The sequence below is a fragment of the Poecile atricapillus genome, chromosome 3, assembly GCF_030490865.1.
Source record: "Poecile atricapillus isolate bPoeAtr1 chromosome 3, bPoeAtr1.hap1, whole genome shotgun sequence".
Lineage (NCBI taxonomy): Eukaryota > Metazoa > Chordata > Aves > Passeriformes > Paridae > Poecile > Poecile atricapillus.
Window position 1 is genome coordinate 95,451,141 of NC_081251.1, and position 22,089 is coordinate 95,473,229.

The 22,089-nt window shown below is 39.7% G+C and overlaps 1 protein-coding gene across 2 annotated transcripts in view; it reads right to left on the reverse strand.

Annotated features, from left to right (window-relative positions):
• Window positions 1–22,089, reverse strand: part of PTPN14 (protein tyrosine phosphatase non-receptor type 14) — a 110,685-nt gene that overhangs the window by 37,967 nt on the left and 50,629 nt on the right. For both annotated transcript variants that reach the window (XM_058835799.1, XM_058835800.1), the window contains exons 4-5: window positions 3,289–3,386; window positions 1,139–1,206 (exon numbers count right to left, since the gene is read on the reverse strand). In XM_058835799.1, coding sequence (XP_058691782.1) covers window positions 1,139–1,206; window positions 3,289–3,386 — 166 coding nt within the window. The remainder of the gene's footprint in view (window positions 1–1,138; window positions 1,207–3,288; window positions 3,387–22,089) is intronic.

The window sequence follows — 22,089 nt, forward strand, 5'->3', positions numbered from 1 at the left end:
TAACAGAAGTTTATTAGTGAAAGGTTAATGCTGAAGCTACATTTTATATGTATATTCTACACAAGGCATATTCAGATCACTGTATGTTCCCTTCCTCCTTGTCATTTTTGAGAAGGAGATCTTATTGAGATTGAGATCATATTGAAATATCTAGTGGCTCAAAATCGCACTTTCACTTCAAGACACCACATGGATGTCACCTTTTTGGACTTAAGATGAGCTGTCCACTGCAGTTCCCGTACAAAGAGCATGGGTAAGTGGGATGAAATGCTTCTCAAGCCTTCAAATTACACTGAGATGAATCATTCTCCCTCTACCACTCCACTAATTGCGGAGGGAAACCAGATGCTTAAACTTCCAGGCAGCTATACTCAGAGCATGGGAACCCCACCCTGCTTCCAAATATTTTTTCCAGTTAGAAAGAATTCCATGATCTTTCATATTTATGAAGCTTACACTGAATACTCATGCTGATGGACTTCTTCATCTAAGACAAAGCCAGCCTTAGCTTCAACAGGCATTTGTTTTGGGTTTTTTCTTCTCTAATTCATCCTCCCAGAGAATCTCAATGTCACAGACTGCAAGTGATTGGCATTTGTCACCAAATTTCCAACATCATTAGTGATCTAAGCTCCTTCCCTAAGCATTCAAGTTACTTGCTATTTTCCAAACTTCAACCAAATTGACAGCGAATGTTCCCTGGTGAACATTTTGAGAAGACCTGGTTCAGGCTTCACTTCAGTGCAATAGTCAGCTGATGTAAACCCACATTCTCTTCAGGAATGGCTGCATGGTTTGTCCTGTGACACAACAGCAGCAGCCCTTATATCCCCTTGATATGCCATGTTGCTAATACCACAGTACTGCTAATATACACCTTTCAAAACAGCTGCAAATTCTTTTTTGATTCAAAGATGTCTGTCTCTTTTGTAGGCTCCTACTCCCAGAGGCTCAACAGGAACTGAAAATGGGCTGACATTCCAATGCACAGAATTCAGCTGCAATCAAGTTTTGGGGAGCAAATTTTGCTTCCACTAGTCCAGCACTGGTGCTTTTACTCTGTTATCAACAAAGCCATCTCTGAGTCATGGAGAAATTATTCACAAAAGACCACAAAAGAGAGGGATAAGGAACTCACCATAGGAAACAAGACATATTCTCGGAGGAAGTCATGAGATTCAAACTGATTATAGTCTCCAAAATCCGCTGGAAAAAAACAACACAATTACTCATTTTGGCACTTTCCACACATGTTAAGACCACACTCAACCTTTGTGCAGATGCTTAAATTCAAGTGGGCGAGTTCTCTCTGAAGCCACAGCCCAGCACAAAGACTTTTGCTTGTACTTTTGCTTTTAACATGGAGGTCTGAAAATAATAGTGTTATTACCAAGGATCAAGTAACAGCCAAGAAGTAATTTCTTTCTTTTGATCCCTAATATGATGACCATTTATGATGCTTAACCATCAGGAGTGCAAGGGTTTGTTTTTCTGTAGCCTTCTTGAGCTCATACCCCTATTAAAAAAATGCTGGGATTGCTCAGCCTCTTTAAAAATTGTGCACACTTTTGCTTCTCCACCCTTTCCCACCCTGACCAGGCAAAAATAAAGAAATTTAACCTAACTCTGCTACAATTCTACACAGTTGAACAAATATTAATTTTACAGCCTATGAAGTTTAAATCCAGTAGTCAATTTTATTAAAAATTGTCAATAACCAGCATGGGGGAAGGTTTTTCCTTTTGCAGCCAGCCTAGCAGTGCAGGCACTGTGTTGGTTTGACTGACACACCTTTCTACTCACTTTTCTGCTTCTTCTACATCTCTCCAAAAGATACTCATCTCCATGCTGATATTCACTCATATGTCAGGCTGAGAATTCTTGTCTAAATGTCCTTGAGACTGTAGGGTTTTGGAAATGCTTCCTAAAGGCTAAACTACATTTAAAAAAACCAAACAATGCCTATATTTATCTATCTGTTAAATATACAACAGCTTATATCAAAAGATTATCTTGCCAGGAGGTTTTATTTTATATTAATTGAACAGGATCAAACGCCATCTACAAGATTCTCGTATTATAGGAGCTGGAAATCCCCACCATAAATCATTTTATCTAAACATTCCTTTCAAAGCTTGTAGACAATTTCACATATTGCAGGATGCCAAAAATGCACTTTCATTTTGTTTCTACCTCAGAGTTATGTTTTAACATAAACAGAAAGAAATCGAAATGGGCATGAAACAGAGTCTGCATGTTTAAAAGAAACAAGTATTTCAAATACCTTTGGTTGCATCACATGCAAAGGACAACATCAGGAATAGTAGGATTGACTCACTCTCAAAATTGGGAAAAAGCTCCAAAAATACAGTGAAACATATTCAGACCTAACTTACACACTGAAAAATCTTCACGCACCTAAATTAAAGGATTCATTATGGAGTCATATACACATATTTCCCTTTATTGGACAAACATTTCCTGATTTGACAAGAAATATTTTCCCTTCAATTTTTAACAAAGACATTAGATACAAACCCAGCATTTCTACTGCTCTAAAAAAAACAAGCATTTCTCCCCATTGAACCTTTAATTGTCAAGAATCAGATCCTCATGTTTGCTATTTAAGTATAGACTCCCCCCTTCCCACTCATCTGAGAGCACACAGAGAACATCATTGCTGAAACTCTGCCTCAAGTTCTCATAGTCAGTTGTGGATAGACTGAAACATACTTTATCCAAGTACAGAGCTTCTTCCTCTGCACATACACATTATATGATCCTACTTTCATTGATGTCCTTAGGAGTCTCAGAATAAAAATCACGTTGTAAGAAGTAGTTTATTATTAACTTATAACTCACATAATAATTACGGTCATGTGTTCTTTCATACTTCATGTAGCCCTATAGAGCAAAATGAGTTTTTAATTAAAGGCAAAATTAAAGCTGCTGCCATGCTCTTTGATGTAATTTGCATTTCAAACCAGAGAACGTGAAGCAAATTCATTACTGCAAAGTACTCCATGGTCAGAGCTGGAAGAACTGGAGTTTTGTTGAGATTCACTTGTATGAATTTAAGAAATAGGAAAATTGAGCACTGTGATGTGGTCCCTCATTCCTTCCCTGAGGCTGTGAGTGTTTCATCCATGGCAGTCCACCCATGCATTTTCAAATCAATTGGAAACCCAGCTTCTGTGAGTAGGAGTCATACAAGGCCTCAGTGCCCAGTCAAGATGAAGGACAAAACAAAAGAGCCATTAGTGGACAAAGGCTCTGGGGTCATCCTACCTTGCACTGCCAGACCAGCCAGTCGAATTCCCTGCTCGAATGAGGATATCAATCGCCCATCAAGAACATCCTTTTTCACTTGTAGGTAATACTGATATCTACAAAGAGAAAAAAAAAAAAAAAAAAAAAAAAAGAGATTGTGGAAAGGTAGGAAAACATCACCCCAGACAGGCCAGGCTGTTGAACAGCAGGTCTGTACCTGGCTTCAGAAGCTCCACATTACCACAACAAATCAATATGATCCCTACCTTTTCAGTGCTTCCAGATGGATGAAAGGGAAAATAAAAGGTTGCAGTTTGCATTCCCCAGACCACATAGAAGAGGGGCATTTGCGAAGATTACCTCTTTTGTAAATTTTATAGAGGTTACTGAAGACCATGCAATCCCCAATGCAAAAAGTGGCTTTTCCATATCACTTCCATTGTTTTTGCTCCGCTGTCCCCATTTTTATTGAAGAAAGAGAATGTTAGCTATACCCTTTGGTCTGCTGATTTGCCTTAAACTATGGCCCATATAAAAGGTTTTTTAATTGGCATTTTTCATGTGTAAGGATGACTAAGACACACAAGCGAAGCAAACACAGTTTCTAGGACAGTTCAGGTGTGCACTCAGCCTCCTGCTCCCAAATCCTGGGCACACCTGGGTGATCCAAATTAAGAACCTCAAAACCCAACAAATGGGCTTTTTCAGGCTGAGAGCAGACACAGCAACCTAGCTGCAGCTGAAACCAGTTCAGAGGTTACTGCACCCTCCAGTTGCATGCCTGCTTGCCGCCTGAAACTGAAGGGCATCCTCTTAAAATGCCACGGATTTAAGAAATAATTGCTTGAAGAAGAATAAAAAATTATATATACACATTTATATAGAATAGAATAAGAAATAATGTATATAATTATAAAAAATAATTGAACCTGGGATAGAAAGAATTGGTACACCAGCACGCCAGCCATTCCCAGAGACTGCAAGGTCTCCAAGGCAGACAGTGAAGAGCAGTCAAAGTCTGTGGGCAGCAAATTCCTAACTGTGCTCAGCTACAACCAGCTCACCACATCTGACCTTACCTCAGAACCTCTTGACAAAGAAGCAGTTCTGGCCTTGCTTTAGAGTGTAAGTCTAACTTTCCCAGTCCCAGCAGAAGGGAAAACAACTGCAACATCACCCACAGAACAGGAACTGCTCTGCCTTAACTATGCTTGCAAATGTTACTGTTTGTGTTGAGGTATAAGAAAAATATAATCTCATTTAAGATGCTCAGGTTTGGCTTTCACACAGCCTAATGAAGATTAAAACTTGAAGGGATTTTAAAATTTGATTGAGAGGCAGGCTGAAAGGCATATGGCTTCTCAGCCTGAGCCCTGTGCCTCAGCCCCAGGTTTCACACTTGTTCAGCCCAAGAGACAAATCAGCTTCTTCCCACTCCTTTGCAGTGACCAAAATCTAACTCTGAAAATATGCATTTTTTCATTGACATAAACTGCTTTATCAACTATGCAGGTGAGCAAGTATTTGATGAATTTGGTATTCAAGACTTGCAATCCCAAAAGCAGCTATTTGGGTCCACACTACATATGCATGAGTTACATATTCTAGTCCAACAAGAAGAGTAAAATCCTCTGCCACAAAAATAGAGCTATTGTTAAAACAAACACAGTGTTAAGAGGCTACATGAGACTCAACCAATGTCAAATCTTATAGTGACATCCTAGCTGTACAGAAGTCAAGAATGTCACCAGCTGTAGTAGAGCTGTGATCTCAACCACAATGTCCACACAACTACAGACAAATCACTGGAAGAATTACTTAGGTAAGCATCAACAAAACACAATGCCAATGCAGTTACTGTAGTATCAAATATCATGACCTAGGTTTTTAAAAGAAACATTGCTGTGAGGTTTGAATTGCCATTTGACTTGCCATTGGAATATGGCGTAAGCAAGGAAGGAAACATTGCTTAGTGTCTGCCTTGGATAATGTGGAATTCTCAAGAGCTGTCTCCACAACTTCCCCCCAACACTGCCTTTGACCTATAGCTGCCAAAATTGAAAAAAAAAAAAAAAAAAAGTTAAGACCTAGACAGATGTTAAAAATATTAGGGCAAATAAAGAGTACACACATGCACACACACTGTTACACACTCACACTCACTCCCACAGTTACACATTTACAAAGACAGCAGACAGCACCCACCATCTGAGAAAGGTGTCTATTTACAGGTGTTTCACTTGATCGTCAGGAAGGGGTCACATTTTAAAATCTTACTAGGAATATTCTACAACATAATGGAATCACAGAACGGGTTGGGTTGGAATGGACCTTAAAGATCATCTAGTGAGTTTAGGATTTATTATATATTATAGATTGACATGCAGTAAGAGTTTAAGGGATGTATATAATTACTGCTCTGACATTAACTAGTGTATCTGTCAGGAAAAAATCTCATGGAGAAACTTGTCACTTCTCACAAGCAAACCCACTGAAGTGCAATCACCCACTGTGGCACTGGCACCTGTTTCAGTGGAATTGCCAAGATAATCTGAAGAAGATTGAGGCAGAAACCTGTGGTTGGTACCTGCTTCCCCTTTACCCCTGGACTGATACTGACAAGTGACATCCACCTAAAGAGTCCCCTGACTTGTCTTTTCATGGTGTCCAAACAAAGCATGAACTGAGACATCTGTCCCCAGGCATGGACTGGGGTGGCTAATTCTAGTGTCAAGGCAGAGGAGGAGGATACCCTGGAGGAAGCTCCACTAGAAGGCTCTAATAACTCCACCAGCCACAGATTCATGGCTCAGCCATGCTGCAAAACTGTGGTCAGGCTCCCTGCCCAACCAACGGAGAGGAGCAATTGGCCCACGTTCTGTCAGGGATTTGAGGCTCCTCCATCTGAAATTAAATTAAATTAAATGCTGTTATTATACCACTATGCTAACTGAGAATGCTCTTTGGTTGCTTGGATTGCAAAAGTAGATCTATAATTTGAGGGAAATCAAACATTTTTTAAAATGTTTCAGCTATAGATTCACCAAGGAAAGCTGTTCTAGGACAGCAGACAAAAACATGCATTTTATAAGCCTTCTATTAAGTGGTTCAGTTGGGAAAGCATATGGAAAGTGAACAAAAGCAAGTCTGCAATCTGCACCCCCAAATAATAAAAGACAAAAAATTTAAAATTAAGATTTACAAAGCTTTAATCACAAAGCCATTCTGGCATACTAGAGGACTATAGGGCAACAAAGACCACCACAGCGGAGTGAGACTGGAGCTGAAATCTCTCACCTTCATTGCTCGCTTTGGGTTAAACATTACTAGGCAGAGCCATTGTGTATTTAATATAATAAAGGCTACTAAGTTTGCCAGCCTGTAGCTAATTCCAAGGGGAATGGGAGTGGACAACAAGTCTGAACAAAGCCATCATTATAAGGATATAATTTCCCACAACTCTATTTAGCCAACACACAAAACATTGGAAGTATATTTACATGTATTGCATCAAAAAGCACATTTTTATAGAGTAAAGAAGCTGTAACTGGATGACTATGAGACAACATCTCAAGTCCAGAATAAATATCTGTATTTTGGCACTCCATACTATAAAAGGAAAAAAAGCCCACCAAAACCTAATAGTATTAATAAGCAGGAGATAAGGGTACTGATTTAAAATTTAATTGCAACAGCCAGATCCAAACTCTGCAGCAGCTGCATAAAATGTAGGGAAACTCCTTTTGCTCAATTCTGCATGGACCTCCCCCAGGACCAGGGTTCACATTTGTTCTGTCACTTCAAAAAAGAAAGTGGGTGTTTGTATAGTGTCGCTGAATTCATTGCACCTTTCCATCACCACTGTTTATCTGATGTAAAACCCCTGCTGCTATTTGATACACGCAGAAAATAACTCAATTTCACTGATTTTCATTCTCCTCAACAACCAACATTTCAGATATCACAAGCCACACAGAACCTGGCCTGACCAACACAAGAAGTGAGGTAATTGTAGAGAAATTAAAGGATGGTTTACAGAAGTAAGAATATGGGTTAGGTTTGCAGAATAATTGCACTGCATCTTCAGGATTTTCTTACTACTGACTTCCACAAAGAACCACAAGGCAAATACTTCCTTACCTTAATAATTACTCAGTATTATCAGATCCACTAGCCTTAGTAATCAAGCAGCATCAAACTCTACTAGGAAATGTAAAGGAACAGAACAAAAAATTATTTTTGTCCCAGGGATTTACAATCTAAATGTATATTTTATACAAAAAGGTGACAGTATTGAGTTAATAAGGTTTAATACTGTTTGAATAATGCAATGTGACCTGTCTGGATTTCTGTTATTTTTCTCTGGTTTTTCTTTCCTTGTCTGTACATCAGGGAGGGTTTGTACCTCCAGTGCAGCAGGAAACACTTAAAAAGCTTTGCCTTTTTTTTTTTTTAATCAGTTTGTTTTATTTGGAATTTTTAAGCCAGTATAAATACATCACAGTTTCAACACCAATAAATATTTACCTTTAGTGTATCTGAAAATAAACAAAGCACTACAAAACTTGTATTAGTTACCCAAGAGGTACAACTCCTTTACAATCGTTTCTAATGATGCAATTACTGGCATGACTAACTTTTTTATAACTCATTAGGTACCATTTTGGCACCAAGCCTATCTATTGGATAACTGCAAAGCTATGTAACTTAACTTCTCTGGAGGAAAAGAGAACTACTTTACCATTTCATACCTCCAAAAGAAGAAACCTTTAAGACTCAAAGGCAAAACAGATTGGTCCACCAGTGGTTTACCTCAAGAACTTCAGCTCCTTTCCAACTTCAAAAAAAAATTGTAATTAGACTACAATACAATCTTCTAAAATTAGGAACACAATAAAAGTCTCATTGAGTCACAACAACAGTCCGAGTCAGCTCATTCGAGATTATCTTAGTAGGGTAATGTATTTCTGAGGAGAGATGCTGCAATGTATGCTTATGCAATATTGTGCCCACAGGGGAAGCGGTTTCTCCAGAACAGAGGTCTTTTATCATTTACTAAAATTATTTTAAGCACCAGCTTTGATATTGATGTGTCTATTGTTCACCTGACACCTTAAAACCTGCCATAATTTTGGCTTTTATACTATTTAGCAACAGGATTCCATAGATACCTATATGCTACACTTGAGATAGAAGCCCATTTTTTATTTTGAGGAATATAGAATATCTGAGGCTGGTGAAGCTACTCATGTAAACTTGGGCAAGAATCCAAGGCAGATTTGGGAGATCTAGGTTTTGTTCCCAAGTCTCAATCCAGAGTATCACTTACTGGATGCTGCTTATTTGATGTGGGTCACTCAGTATACTGCAACAAATCTGACCTGCAAACTTGGCCTGGATTTTATATAGTAAGGAAGGCAGACAAAACTGGTCTTTTCAAATGCAAGATCAGTATATTGGCAAAGATGGTGTAATGATTTCTGAGCCTGAGCATGCTGAAACACAGTTTGGAGGCAAGGATTCAATCAGCACATCTTAATCTAAAGGCACTTTAGGAAAAAAAAAAGAGATACATAGGTCCATGATGTCATTGTCAGTAACACACAGCTAATGCCTTGTATTTGCCACTTTAAAAACTTAGATGGTGTTGATAAGCAGAACATCCCTAGTTCACTCCTTTTGAATTTCATCAACTTCTCTCCCAGAAAAGTCTGGAGTTTCACAGTACTAGACAACAGCTACTTATCTGGGATTTGTGTTAGAATATAAAAAGCAATGACAGTGTTTCCACTAATAGAAGGGTAATATTTTTGGAAGGGTATTATTGAGAATGAGTCTACCACACCCTGTCACAGACCTTCAGGAAGATCAGCAGACTTGCCAGCAAAAAGGAGTAAAGGAGACGAAAGAGCCTTTGTCACACATGCTTCAGAAGCTCAAACTGTCAATGCCAATAGTAAAAACAAAGTCATAAAATCTTCTAGGGTAAGAGCTCTTTGATCATAGCAACCTTAGAGGGTAGGTCAAGGCTAGCTTTGGGTAACTGAGAAATGAGTCTGTTCAAAAGCAGCATCCAACTGCCTACATCCTGTTCTCCTCCAGCAGCTGGATGGAAAACATGACTGACACCAAAAACAAAATAAATACATGGAAAGATTTGTGTCATTCCCCTTCCTAATGAGACAGAACAATGCTGGGATAGCATCATATTCACACATTTGACTGAAAAAAAGGAGAACAGCTCAAAACACTGTTCATATCACCTACTTTCAGATCACTCAGTCTCTCTCTTTAAATTACAGTTGAAGGGGAAAAGAGGGGATTTGGCTACAACAGACTAACTTCACAGTGATGGTCACTTTCCATTTATTTTGATGTGCAGGTTGTGAGACAAGGACAAATGATGCAGAGCCTGGATGCTTGGCTTGCTTGGTGAGCTGCAATGAGGCACACAGTGAAAGGCCAGCTACCACAGCTGACCAGTGAAGTTCTTACCAAAGGCCAATGTCTTCCAAAGGTTAAGGGCCAGCTCCACAGTCAGCCCCTGGATAAGGATACGAGAACAGGAAAACCTTTGCACAGCTCAGACAGCATGATGAGTATTGTACCCTGTTTTGTTGGTTTTTACCACCTCCATTTCAACAGGTGACTACTGAAATGTTGCTCATTTGTGTGCATTCCCCAAAAGACAATTAAAATTCCAGATCTCCACCTCCTCCAGTTCTTTACACAGATTACACATGATTTCAGAAGTAAATGCAAAGTATTTTAAGAGGCAATAAAGTTTCTATTCTGGCATTAATTAGTCAATAACAACAAATTTCTGCAGAAAAATAGAGCACTTAAAGAAAAGTATGTTTGTATTACAAATGGACATTGACTGTTTAGGAAAGTAACACAGGCTCTATAACCTCTTCCATATAAGCAGTATATGCTCCCAGTTTAGCCTGACCCCAAAGTGCTGTGGCTCTTTGCTACTCAGAGTTCAAGGGATGGTCAGTGAAGCCCTCAGCAATGAGCCAGGAGACACCAGTGTCACACTCAGCCTTCACACTGGCAGCAAAAGAGGGAGCTTGCATAGGAAAGAGGTGCTCTGCCAGTGGTTTTCTTTTCCTGCCATTTCTGATGGGCCACAAGTACAGACAAATACCCAGGCCCTGTTGCAGCCTGCAGGCATGACACAAGACTTCCAAAACACACACTCCTTCCATGAGAGGCTTAGCCACCAGACACAGCTCCACAGTATCCACCAATTTCTCTATATTTAAACAGGTCTGACCCCCCCACCCCCACAACCACAACAGGTCCATCCTCTGTAGTTGTAGGGTTTTTTTAAGGGTGTATGAAGAATTTTGCATACTCCAAGTTCAAATAAACCCACAAACACAAAGTGAAACTTTAAATAAAAAGGCCAGTAATGGCATGCTTTTGCAAGAAAGGAAGGCATGCCACAACCTGATCTTGATTTTCTGCTCTTGAACTATTGAATTAATTATAACAAATTACAGGGAGCCCCACTACAATTTATAAGCACAATAAACTCCCTTACAACCACCTATAATTTTATCAGAGTTAATCCAAATACCTGAAGAATTATACAGCACAAAACTTCAACATATCTTTTAGAGCAAAAAAAACCAAAACAAAACAAAACAGGGGAATCCATATTCTCTCATCTTCTGAACCTTTTCACTTAGAAAAGGTTAAATTTGGTTTCTGCAAATTCGAGTCAATTGGAGTCCAGCAAACCCTGGTCACACCACCATAAAATTCATCTTTATAAAGGCTGGAGTGGGATTGCAAAAAGTAAAGCAAAACAAAATCATACAATGTAAATAAACCTCTATCTTAGCATTACTAACTGAAAAAAAAAACAAAAACATTCAATGCAAGTATAAATATTACACCGAAACACTAGAATAAAAAGTTTGGGAGCAAAGAGTCTGTTTTTGAAAAAAGCCATGTATCCATTTGGTTTAGGTTTTAAACACATGCTAATAGTGTTATTGTTCAGTCTATTGTTCAGCCTAGGCTTGAAAACATGCTCAGTTATGTGCTCATAGCTCCTGAACTGAACAGAGCACTTGGATTTGGCTACAGAGATCCACAGGTTACAGCTTAGGAAACAATTTCTTCATTTTAGCCTCATGTTCTTTTTTGATCACAAAAAGGAAAAAAAAAAGGTATGACTGAGGCTGGTAGGAGAATTACAGCAATGCCACATACTTTTCACAACGTGGTTGGGTTTTTTTGAGTGCAAACCCACAATATCTCCCACAACTGCTACATTCACCTTCCTCTGATCATGGTCTTCCCTGTTCCCTTATAGGGTCCCAGGGGTCTTCCTCCTCACCCTGAACTGTGTGTCCCAGAGGCAGCTGCTGCTCTGATGCAGGATTTTGGATAATAAACCAAATCTCCCAGCCAGCACCTGTCCTTTGGTGCCTGACAGACAAGACGGGCTCCAGTTAAGAACAGGAGCGACAACCACATACAGGCACCACCTACCTCAGGTGCTCACTGAGGTGCCATGGCATGCAGACGGCGTGTCATTGCCCACTTGGTTAGTCACATCCTCACAACAGCAGGTCCCACACACACAGAGCAACACATGCACCCAGATCCACAGATGGAATAAAGCAAAAAAAAAACAAATAACACAAAACCCCCCCCCAAAAAAAACCACAAAAAAACACCAAAAAAAAAACCCAAAAAAAAAACACCAAAAAAACCCAAATAGTCCTGAAATGGCAGCTGTAAAGACTCATCCACACAAAGATGTAAAAGTCGAAAGATAAGCTATGTGGCTATGTATGCTGAAGACTGCTTAACCTCGTGGGAAAGAGGAGTACAAAAAACCCCTGCTGGTCTTTCCTGAATTGGAACTAGATTTTGGCAAAAATGAGATTAGACCCCAAAAATAATAGCTTATATTTACTTCCTTTGTTTATATGTGTTGACTCAGTTCAAAATATGCTGCTCCCTGCCCTGGAAAACAAGGCAGCTAACCTTCAAGCTGTATCTAAGGTGGTTTAAGCTACATATGGAAGCAATATGAGTCAACAGTTTGAAAATTCTCCTGGTATCCAGCCAGGTTAATGGCCAAGCAGGTTAGAATATCATGCTAAAAAAATGTGGTGAGTTAACTAGAACAAATGTATACTCAAGCTCATACTATGCAATACTGAAAATAAATAGATAACCTTTTTCTTTTTTTTTTTTTTTTTTTTAATGGTGCTTAAGTACAGGCATAACTATTCTTTGGACCCAAAACAACCATGAAGAGTTCTCATTGCTCCATTCTCTTCCCCTCATTGTGTCAGTTGTAACAATAAAATATAATGTATATACCCCATAAGCCCCATTTCATTTTTCAATATATGTTTTAAATATTCTCCTTCCATACAGCTCTAAACTCTGGAATTACTCAAGTCCACCATGTTTTTCTGGCTAAATGTAGTGTGTTCTGCTGTGCACTGATGCAAAAGCTGAACTGAGTGAGCACATATACCAGTGAACAACTGGCATGCATATGTAAGCATCCAGAAGCACATCAGAAAATAATTGCTTTGTGGGTGCAAAGCAGCATGCAAGTGTATTCAGGTGTTACTTTATTCAAAGAGCAAGTGAACACGTTCAAACTTAGAGAAGAATGTGCACTTAGCCTGAGCTTAACAGAACAAACACCAAAAAAAAGCTGTGAGGAGCCTGCAATGAAACCTTGTTCATGAATTTATAGAGCTCATTTACAAAATCCTGTCAGTAAAACCTTTATTGAGTATCCCAATCTCACATAATCAATGTCTGAGAAACCTCTATTGATTTAGTGTAATTTTACCTGGTGGAGAGTTAAAATCCAGTCCATTGGCTACTGCCTTTTACAGTAATCTCTCCTGGCAATAAGAAAACACTGCTTGAAATGTGACACAATGAAGCTGCTGCCTATCTATCTATAGGTCGTCAGCACAACACCTTATATTCCTGTGAAAAGACTGTTGAAACATCTAGATTAGCATCACTGCCAGCAGAAAACAGGAAAACTCAGGTTGCTTCCATCTCCCAGACAACCCAGTGTTTCCAAAGGAATAATTGAAAACAGTCACTCCACACCTCAGTAAATCATGCAACAAAACCACGGCCCAGGAAGTTGTAACATCCCAGTGAACGCAGCCCTGCAAAAGTGAACACAGCTCTGATAACGACGGGAGGTTGCCAGGGAAATATGTGAATCAGTGCCCTGTTGGGTGGGTAAAATAGATCCATTTAATGAAATGAATAATTATTCTTTGTAAAAGCTTCAAAAACAGCTGAAGATATCAAGTGCAAAAGCAGCTGCCAAAGATAAAACAGTGAACCAGTAAACATCTCACTGCACAGGAATCTGCCATCTTCCAACACTAAGATTTCTGCCAAATTCTTGTTGAGATTCTCAGCTGCATAAGGGCCTCCACACAAATGCTTCTTTTAAACACATTTGGAGAATTCAGGGTTGTACTGACATCCAATTGCAGATCCTTTAGTGCTATACCCTGCCAGCAATGCAAAAAAAAATTAAAAGGTATTTAGATCACTGAAAAAGGTAAGTTTAGAACTAAATTTTCATGACCTGTGTCTCAGCTGTAAGAGAAGAGAAAAGGTTTGCTCCAGCCTGCAAAATTGACTTCAAAATTGAATAAATTTAATTGAAGACTGGCAGTGCTACCGTAATCAAGATTTCCACTGCCTATTGAATTCTCAAAATTTAAAAAGCTGATAGAAATCCAAATCAAAACCCATACATCTGTTTGCTCACATGCTGCTGCTAGTGACTTGATGATGTAGAAAAATTTCAGATATCTATCTGAGACTTCTAAATAGAAGACCAATGATCCACAGTTCCCTTTTCAAAACACACAGTCGGAAAGAGAGAATGAATCACCTGCAGAAAGTGATGCACAACAGAGGAATCCTGAATCATGCTGTGAAAATGCCCATTTCTTCTCACTGATTACACAGGAAGTCTAAAGCAACCTTCACTCTTTCAGGCTTCACCAGGAGTAGCAGCACGACTGAGGCTGGATTGGCCTGTTTCATAAAGAGTTTAAGGAGTATATCCCCTAGCAGTCTGCACTTCTCTGGGGAGAAACTGCTAAGTCCCTGCTACTGCATCGTATGAGAAGACAAACAGGAAAGTACCAGCCCCGGCCTAGGTAATGCAGTCATCTGTCCAAACCAGTGTCTTAAACTACCCTGGGAGACAAGTCCAAAGCACATGTCGGTGTGTGAGGTGCACCAGAACGCCCACCCCACGCACAGCGCTCCTTAATGAGTGGGAAACCTCCCTCTGCAGTCACACACAGTGCTGCTACACCTGGAGGGGGAAAAAAAGGGCAGCCAAGCAGTTTGCAAGAATCTAAATGACAAAGGCAGTGAGCAGCTCAATTCCTCAACTAGAGGAGGAGTTATCCTTTTCATCTTTATTTGAGGAGATGCAAAAATGCTGATGGGCACTTCTGTGACTCAAGCAGATAGGGATGACAAGTGTTTTCCCTTTCTTCTCTAATGCAAATCATTGAAGCAATCATATTTTTTTTTCTAAATCCCTCAATTTGCTTTTATTTGCATCTGTCTGGTTTAATGGTTTAAACACTGAGAACCTTCAGGGAGCAAAATCTATCGTAACTGATTCTATTGAGAATGGTTCCAGCAGTAGGGACTTTTTCATTAAGTTTACAGAAACCTCCCAGTTTGGGGATGGGAACTCCCTGTCCATCATGGTGATGGCAGCACACTCCCACCTGTCAGGAAACATTAGACTTGAATTTCCAGTCTCCAGAATATTATTTCTATTTAGAAATTAAACTATAATGAAACAAGGTCTGTTCTTTGTTTCTCTGCCTTTTGTATCTCTGCATCCTGTCTTAGGCCTGACACAGTCCTCAAGAGGAGTTTGAGGTGAAGGTTTCCTGTAGAGTTTACAAGTGTAAGTAGATCTAGCAAGGCCATGTTGTTAAATGCAATTTTCCACACGCGCATAAACAGAGGCTTACTCTCCATACACTCATCCTCTTTCCTTAAGACACTGCAGTTCAAAGAAAGCAGGACACAATTCTCCACTTCATTCCAAAGGCTAAGTTGTAGTTCCCATGAGGTTCTACTGCCAATTACAGCAAGATTTGAAATCACCTTTCAGCACTATTTAAGATAACTGGCTACTAACAAAAAAACAAGAAAAATGGACATGTTCAGAACATACAAGTAGACCTTCAACACATTTGCTGTAAATACACACATGGAATGGGCGCTGCTAGTAGTACAGCTACAGATGCTGTACGTGCAACAATGTATCTGTGTGTCACTGGGAAATCTAACAGGAGATAGCCAAAGAGCAAGAAAAGCTGGATTTAAATGGAAGACAACTCCAGGTTATCACAGTGATCCACCTAACACAAGTGCTTATCACCAAGCAGCAGTTAGGACAGCTTTCTCAGAGGCTGAGAAACAAAAGCAGTCGGTGTGACTCATCCAAACATAGCTCCATACACAAAGCAAGCTCCTCACTGATGAAAGCAGAAGCCCAGATTTCTAGCCTCAGCACCATTTCAACTGTCAGATATCATAAAATAAATATATAGGCCACTCAACTTGTTTTTGTTTCCATGAAGGAAGGCAGAAAAACATTTTTTCCTGCAACAGAAGCTGGTTAGACCTTCAAAGCAAGTTTCAAAATGCTTACTGTATTTCCTTCTCTTTACGGATTATAAAATGTCTCAAGTACTGGATTCAGTCTGATGGGCCCTCAGCTCTTCTTTCTAGAATTAAAGTTCAATCCAGGCAGTCTATGTAATCAAGACACATTTTTAACAGTGGTTTGCAGTCGTGTCCTAATCATAAACAGTCACTTCCTCTGGTGACCAGGAATAGGACACAAGGAAACGGGATGAAGCTGCCTTAGGGGAAGTACTTACAGTGAGACTGTAAAACAGGGACCAAGCAGGGCCTGTTATGATAAGACATGGGGTAATGTTTTTAAACTAAACAAGGGTACATTTAGTCTAGACATAATGAAGAAATTATTTACAGTGAGAGTGGTGAAGCCCTGGAAGAGGTCGCCCAGAGGTGATGGCTCCTCCACCCTGGAAACATTTAAGATCAGGTTGGATGAAGCTCTGGGCACCCTCACCTAGTCCCTACTCATTGAAGGTAGGTTGGATTAGATATGACCTCTACAGGTCACTTCTAACCCAAACTATTCTATGATTCTTCTGTGATTCCAAGTTCAGACTGGATATGAGGAAAAGATTCTTCACCTATAGGGTGGTCAGTCACTAGAACAGCCTCTCCAGGGAAGTGACTACAGCCTGATGGTGTTCCAGAAGCATCTGAATGATACTTTAAATCATATGATTTAGTTTTAGGTAAATTCCTAACAGGAACAGGGAGTTGGGCTCAATGATTGTTACGAGCCCCTTTCAACTTGAGAGATTCTGTGATTCAGTGAATCCTCTTCTGTCCTGCTGCACATACCCACATTTTCTATCCATCTGTTTCCTTATACACTATTGAAATGAATGCATGATTAATGTACGGTCATCTTTGAAGTTTCACAGGCCACACATCAGCTCCCTCAAAGCCATACTATTATTGAAGAATGATATTTCTTTGTTTGGTAAAGCTAGGTATTCTTTTTCCTTCTGTTTTTTGAGAGCTATAAAATATTTGGAATCATAACTTTCATGCCCTTCTTTACTTGCCCTTTACTAATCTAGTAAATTTACTAATTCAGTTTTGTTCTGAACATGTACAAAAAAAACCAGATTGAAATTCATATCATTGCCTTATTCCAAGATCTTCAAAGTTTAGGGGCAATCCTAACATACTAAAAAATCACAAGCATGGACAAAATTGCTACATTGTATCCAGCTGCAGATTTTTTTTTTAAAAAAAAATCTGAATCATTTACAGCTATCAGCCATGGTAAAAGCCATCCACATTGCTTATCCAACATACAGGTTCAGCCAGTGTTTCCAACAGCACAGATGCCTGGGTGGACAAGAAAAGGAGATCCAGAGTACTTTTTCCCAAGTGCAAACGCCTCCACTGCCATAACTGCATGGAAGGATTCAACCTGGTCTATCTAAGATCAGAGAGAAAGCTCCCTCACCTTGTGTAAATGATGTATCATTACTATACACAAAGAAGAGAACCTCAGAATGTAATCTTTGCTTCCATTTAAAAGAGCCCAATAAAAAAAAAGCTAGATTAGTCCAAAAGTATCTGCTCTACTAAAACTGAACGTAGAAATAGGTCCCATCAGGAAAGCAATATGTTAGCACATGTGACTAAACCCCAGAGCCTAAAATTAGTATTATTTCCTTACGATCAGATGTCAATGTGAATCTGCCCAATGCCAAGACATTTCTGATGCAACATTTCTAACCATCACAGCCACTGCCTTCAAAACACAGTAAAGCAAGAATGCAGTCTGAAAGTATCCTACACTGTATTTATAGTTATGCAACACTATTTCTTAGAGTTGCTACATATGTACTGCCCAACCACACACGTGAAAACACATTCACTTTCTGGTCTAAAAGCACAGTATAATGTAATAGATTAGATCTAAGCATCAACAGTTTCTTAAAATATCTGGCACAAAGAGCTCAGCTTTCAATAACCAACACATAGAGAACAAGCTCCCCATTCACTGAAGAAAGTCAGCTGGGAGAAGGGTTTGCCCTCCTCAGCAAATATTTTATAAACAGGGAATTAATGTTGAATCTTAGGTCTGCCTTAAAGGAGTTCTTACTTTTAAGTCAAAGTTTAAACATCCACTAAAATACACACCCAGAAAGAACCAACTGAAAAATATTACTGAAAAGCAAAATACATACTCTGCAATAATACGAACACAACTAGACCCAGGCAAATACCATACATTATTTGTTGTTGCTGTCCTCAAATACAACATGAAAGCTAATTAAGTCTCGTGGTGTTTACAACAAGGCAGGTACAAGCCTAATGTGTGTGTTTTATGCTGCAGTAGCCACTAATATTGAAATAGTCAAATAATTAAAACAAAACAATAAAACCATTAAAAAAGCACCAAAAGGTAAATGTCCCAGACTAAGGCTGGGTGGCCACCCAGGGCTCTTAGGACTCATCCAGCTTGAATGCAGTTCCAGAGCTGCTCCCTTGCCTGGACAACATGAGCCCAAATTCCTGCAGCTAGAAGGAATGGAAAAGACAAAAAAAAAAAAAAAAAGAAAAGGGGGGGGGGTGGATAAAAAAAGGCCAATATTTCCAAGTTACTTCATGACCCACCCACAATCTTGTCCAACAGAAGAGAGCTGGGATCCCTGAGGACTCAGGACTCCCTGGCTCCAGTTCGCAGTGTATCCCAGAGCTTGTCTTTCTCCCAGCTTTGGGAGATGGGGTGCAGCTCCACTCATAAGATGATCAACTTGAGGACCCTGAACAGGACTGGGGCCTGTATGGTCATGCAGGCTGTCAACAACCATCTAAAACCAAGGGAATTCTGTTCCAGCAAAAATCTAATTTAAAGAATTTCAGCTACAGTTCTTACTGTTCTTACTGCTTCCTCTGGGAGATCTCACTGTGATATCCCACAAACACTCTCATGAATAAGACACTTATATTAGTACTTGTCCCAACTTCTTTTGCTGTGTTTCAATACTCAGCACATACCTACAGCACCCTCTATTAGTTCTTCTAGTTAAACAGGAAAGAAACATTACCACCACATATGAGGCAGTTGGCACTCCAAACCCTTTTCACTGTTGTTTCACACTGTAAACTTACCCAGTAATTTGACTCCCCAAATCATTTAGCTGAGAACAAAAGTTTTGACGGGATTCACGGGATTAAATTATCTTTCTTTTCTAGGGTCTGCCATTCTTACACAACACCCTGTCCTTTTCTGTTCATTGGATATGGCTTCCATGTATAGCAGCAACTGCTTAAATTCATGTGCATCATTTAACATTGCAGTCCATTGATCCAAAGCTCTCTATAAAATATGAATATATGTATATATATATATATATATTTATAAAGTTGGAAATATTGAAAAAGAGGAAAGAAGCTACACTGGTTTATGCTACACAAGGGTCCAGCTCAATTTGACAAACTTTTTAACTGGAAATAGTTAGAAACACAGGACTCTTCTGACCATTAATATTATATTTATGTTGCTTCTTAGTGAAGAGGAGGTGTATCATCTTTCCAGCTGGAAACACAGCTGTTTCTGGTGCCAAGAGGGAGGGCTGTGTGTCAGGGCCTTTCCTGTGTGGTGTGAGTGGAGCTGATCAGCACAAGCACTGTAGTCAAGACACTTCCCAGAAAAGCAGGCAATGAGTGCAATCATTTTTCTGGAAACTACGTAGCCTGCCTCTGGATAAGATCTTTCCAAGACAGCAGGCATGCTCCTAAAACATGCACTAGAAAGTACACCGTAAATATGAAGCAACAAAGGCTCCTAGGAAGAGACAAATTCGGACAAGGCAGTGAGACTTCTGCTGCTGAAAACTAAACTTTTTTCCACTGTTACACACTAGTAGCACTGAAGGGTTAGATTCTGGCTGAAATCTCCAGGTGTAAGAGACCAAACCCTGGACTTTTTTTGTTTTAAACACTCCACCTTCCTATAAGCCATGTATCACTCAGTTCACTCATTTACCAATCCATTGAACTAAAACATGCCTCTCTCTTCTCCTCCTGTTCTGCATGCTATTTTTCTGTACTTTCATACAAAATTTCTTAAATGTCAGTACATTTTTGAGAACCATTAGCCTTAAAAAAAAAATCCTATAGGTCTATCTGTGGTGTTGTAACAAGCACAGCCACACAATCAGTCACAGTCCTTGCTTCAGGCAAGCACAGTCCAGGATGTCTGGAACAAATCTGATTGTACACATTGTGCTGTTTTTTCCAGCACAGTGTGATATTCAAAATAATTATTTTGGACAATGAAGCCAAACCAACCACCACGAGCTCAAAAGTACACACAGAGACTTCTGCAGACACAAGCTGCAGGTGTGACCAACCATGAAAAGCAAAGCAGCCTCATGTTCTTGTCACATGTAAATGTTATATCCTTAACAGCCAAAAGGGTTTCACTTCACTGAGCTTGCCACAAAACCAGGCTGGCACAGGAGGTTGTGTCACATCCAGGCCTAACACAGAAATTAAAAGCACACTGTAAGGAGCAGTAACTAGCAGAAAGGACAGCAGTGACTGGTAGAAATCTGCAGCTGATTGGACTTGTATTAAAAGCTATCTACCCAGGAGGATGTGAAACGAGGGGTTTTTTTTTAAAAAAAAAAGAGCACAGCAGACTAAAAGTAAGACATCTAACAATGAATTTTTGAGGGGAAGGCAAAAAATCCAGTATTTGTTAGAACAGATTTGTGAAAACATTTTTCCTTGTAAATATGAAGCACTCAAACACTAATTTTTCCCCTCTACTTTATTCTCACATAATTTAAAAACTCATATAGTCCTAGGAATCTGTACCTCTTTATGCTTTAGAATAACTTCTGTTTTAAAGGTCTTCACCTAACACTTGTAGAAAACAAAGAAAGGGAAAGGCTGGGAACAGTGAACAAGAAATATTTCCTTAAAAGACAAACAAAAAAACAGCTACAAGAAATAGCGAAGAAAAGGGTATGGTAGCAAAATATCAGGGAAAATAAATATTCACTTAGTTAAAAGAAGGTAAGTCTGAGGCTGAATTTTCACAGACCATCCAGAAAAGAGGCCTGGGAACCACAGGCTCTAATTTTCCACCTGCAAACACATTCATTCCCACACTTCGCAGGTGCAGCCATCCTGTTCCAAACACTGTTTCCTTTCACAGGAAAGCTGTACAGCGTGTTCTTCTGGGGAAACGCAGAGCTGACAGCTGAACTTGGGGCAGAAGCCCAATGCAGCACACTGCAGATGTTGGGACATGTCTCTCCCTATAGAGTCGTGCATGCCAGACCTACCATGCAGAGCACCACGGGGACCCAGCTCCATGGGGACACCCACACTAGGAGGAACTGCTCTCACTTCCCAGGATTATGTCCCACTCTGCAATAGCACAACAGCCACTGGATACTACTGAGTACAGAGCACCTCATATGATACTGAGAACTTCTTCCAGGAAAGAAAAAGGAAAACCAGACCAAAGCACACCTTTATTCCTTCATAGGAGGCACAGTATTATGCACCAAGCAAGAAATACTGTGGGGAGCAAAATGTGACTTCAGTTTTCCCTTAGAACTGTGGGAAGGGGAGAAAAGAAAAAGGTCCTGGGCTGTCTGATAATTTTGCAGAAAGCAGTATCGCACCCACATTTTCAGAAAGCCACAAGAGTGTGTGGGTTCTCTGTTTTTGGAACAAGAGTGCAGTGAAAGCAAGCTTGTTTACTTTAGACACTGTACAAAGACTTTTTTTTAAATAAATGCTTGAAAGGATGCCTCCTCTCTGAGGAGTTAGCAGAAAATAAAAGGCAGATTTATATGTCTAATCTATGCAAATATCTACTCTACAGGGCATCACAAAGACTGCTTTATATCAGACAGTATGCAGATCCCAGGTGCTTTAAATATGCCAAAAGCATGTGCAGCATCTCCATCTGTGATGGCTGCTCACTGAGAACAGCTGGATGACTAAAAAGAGGTTGCCTAAGTAGCCTTCCATGAAAAATGCTTTTTGCTAATGTGCCAATCCCCATACTCCCACCCAAATTACTCCTGCTGTAACTGCCATTGAGTCTGAAGAGGGTTTTTTTGGTTGTTATTATTGTTTGTTTGTTTTGGTTTTTTGATTGTTTAT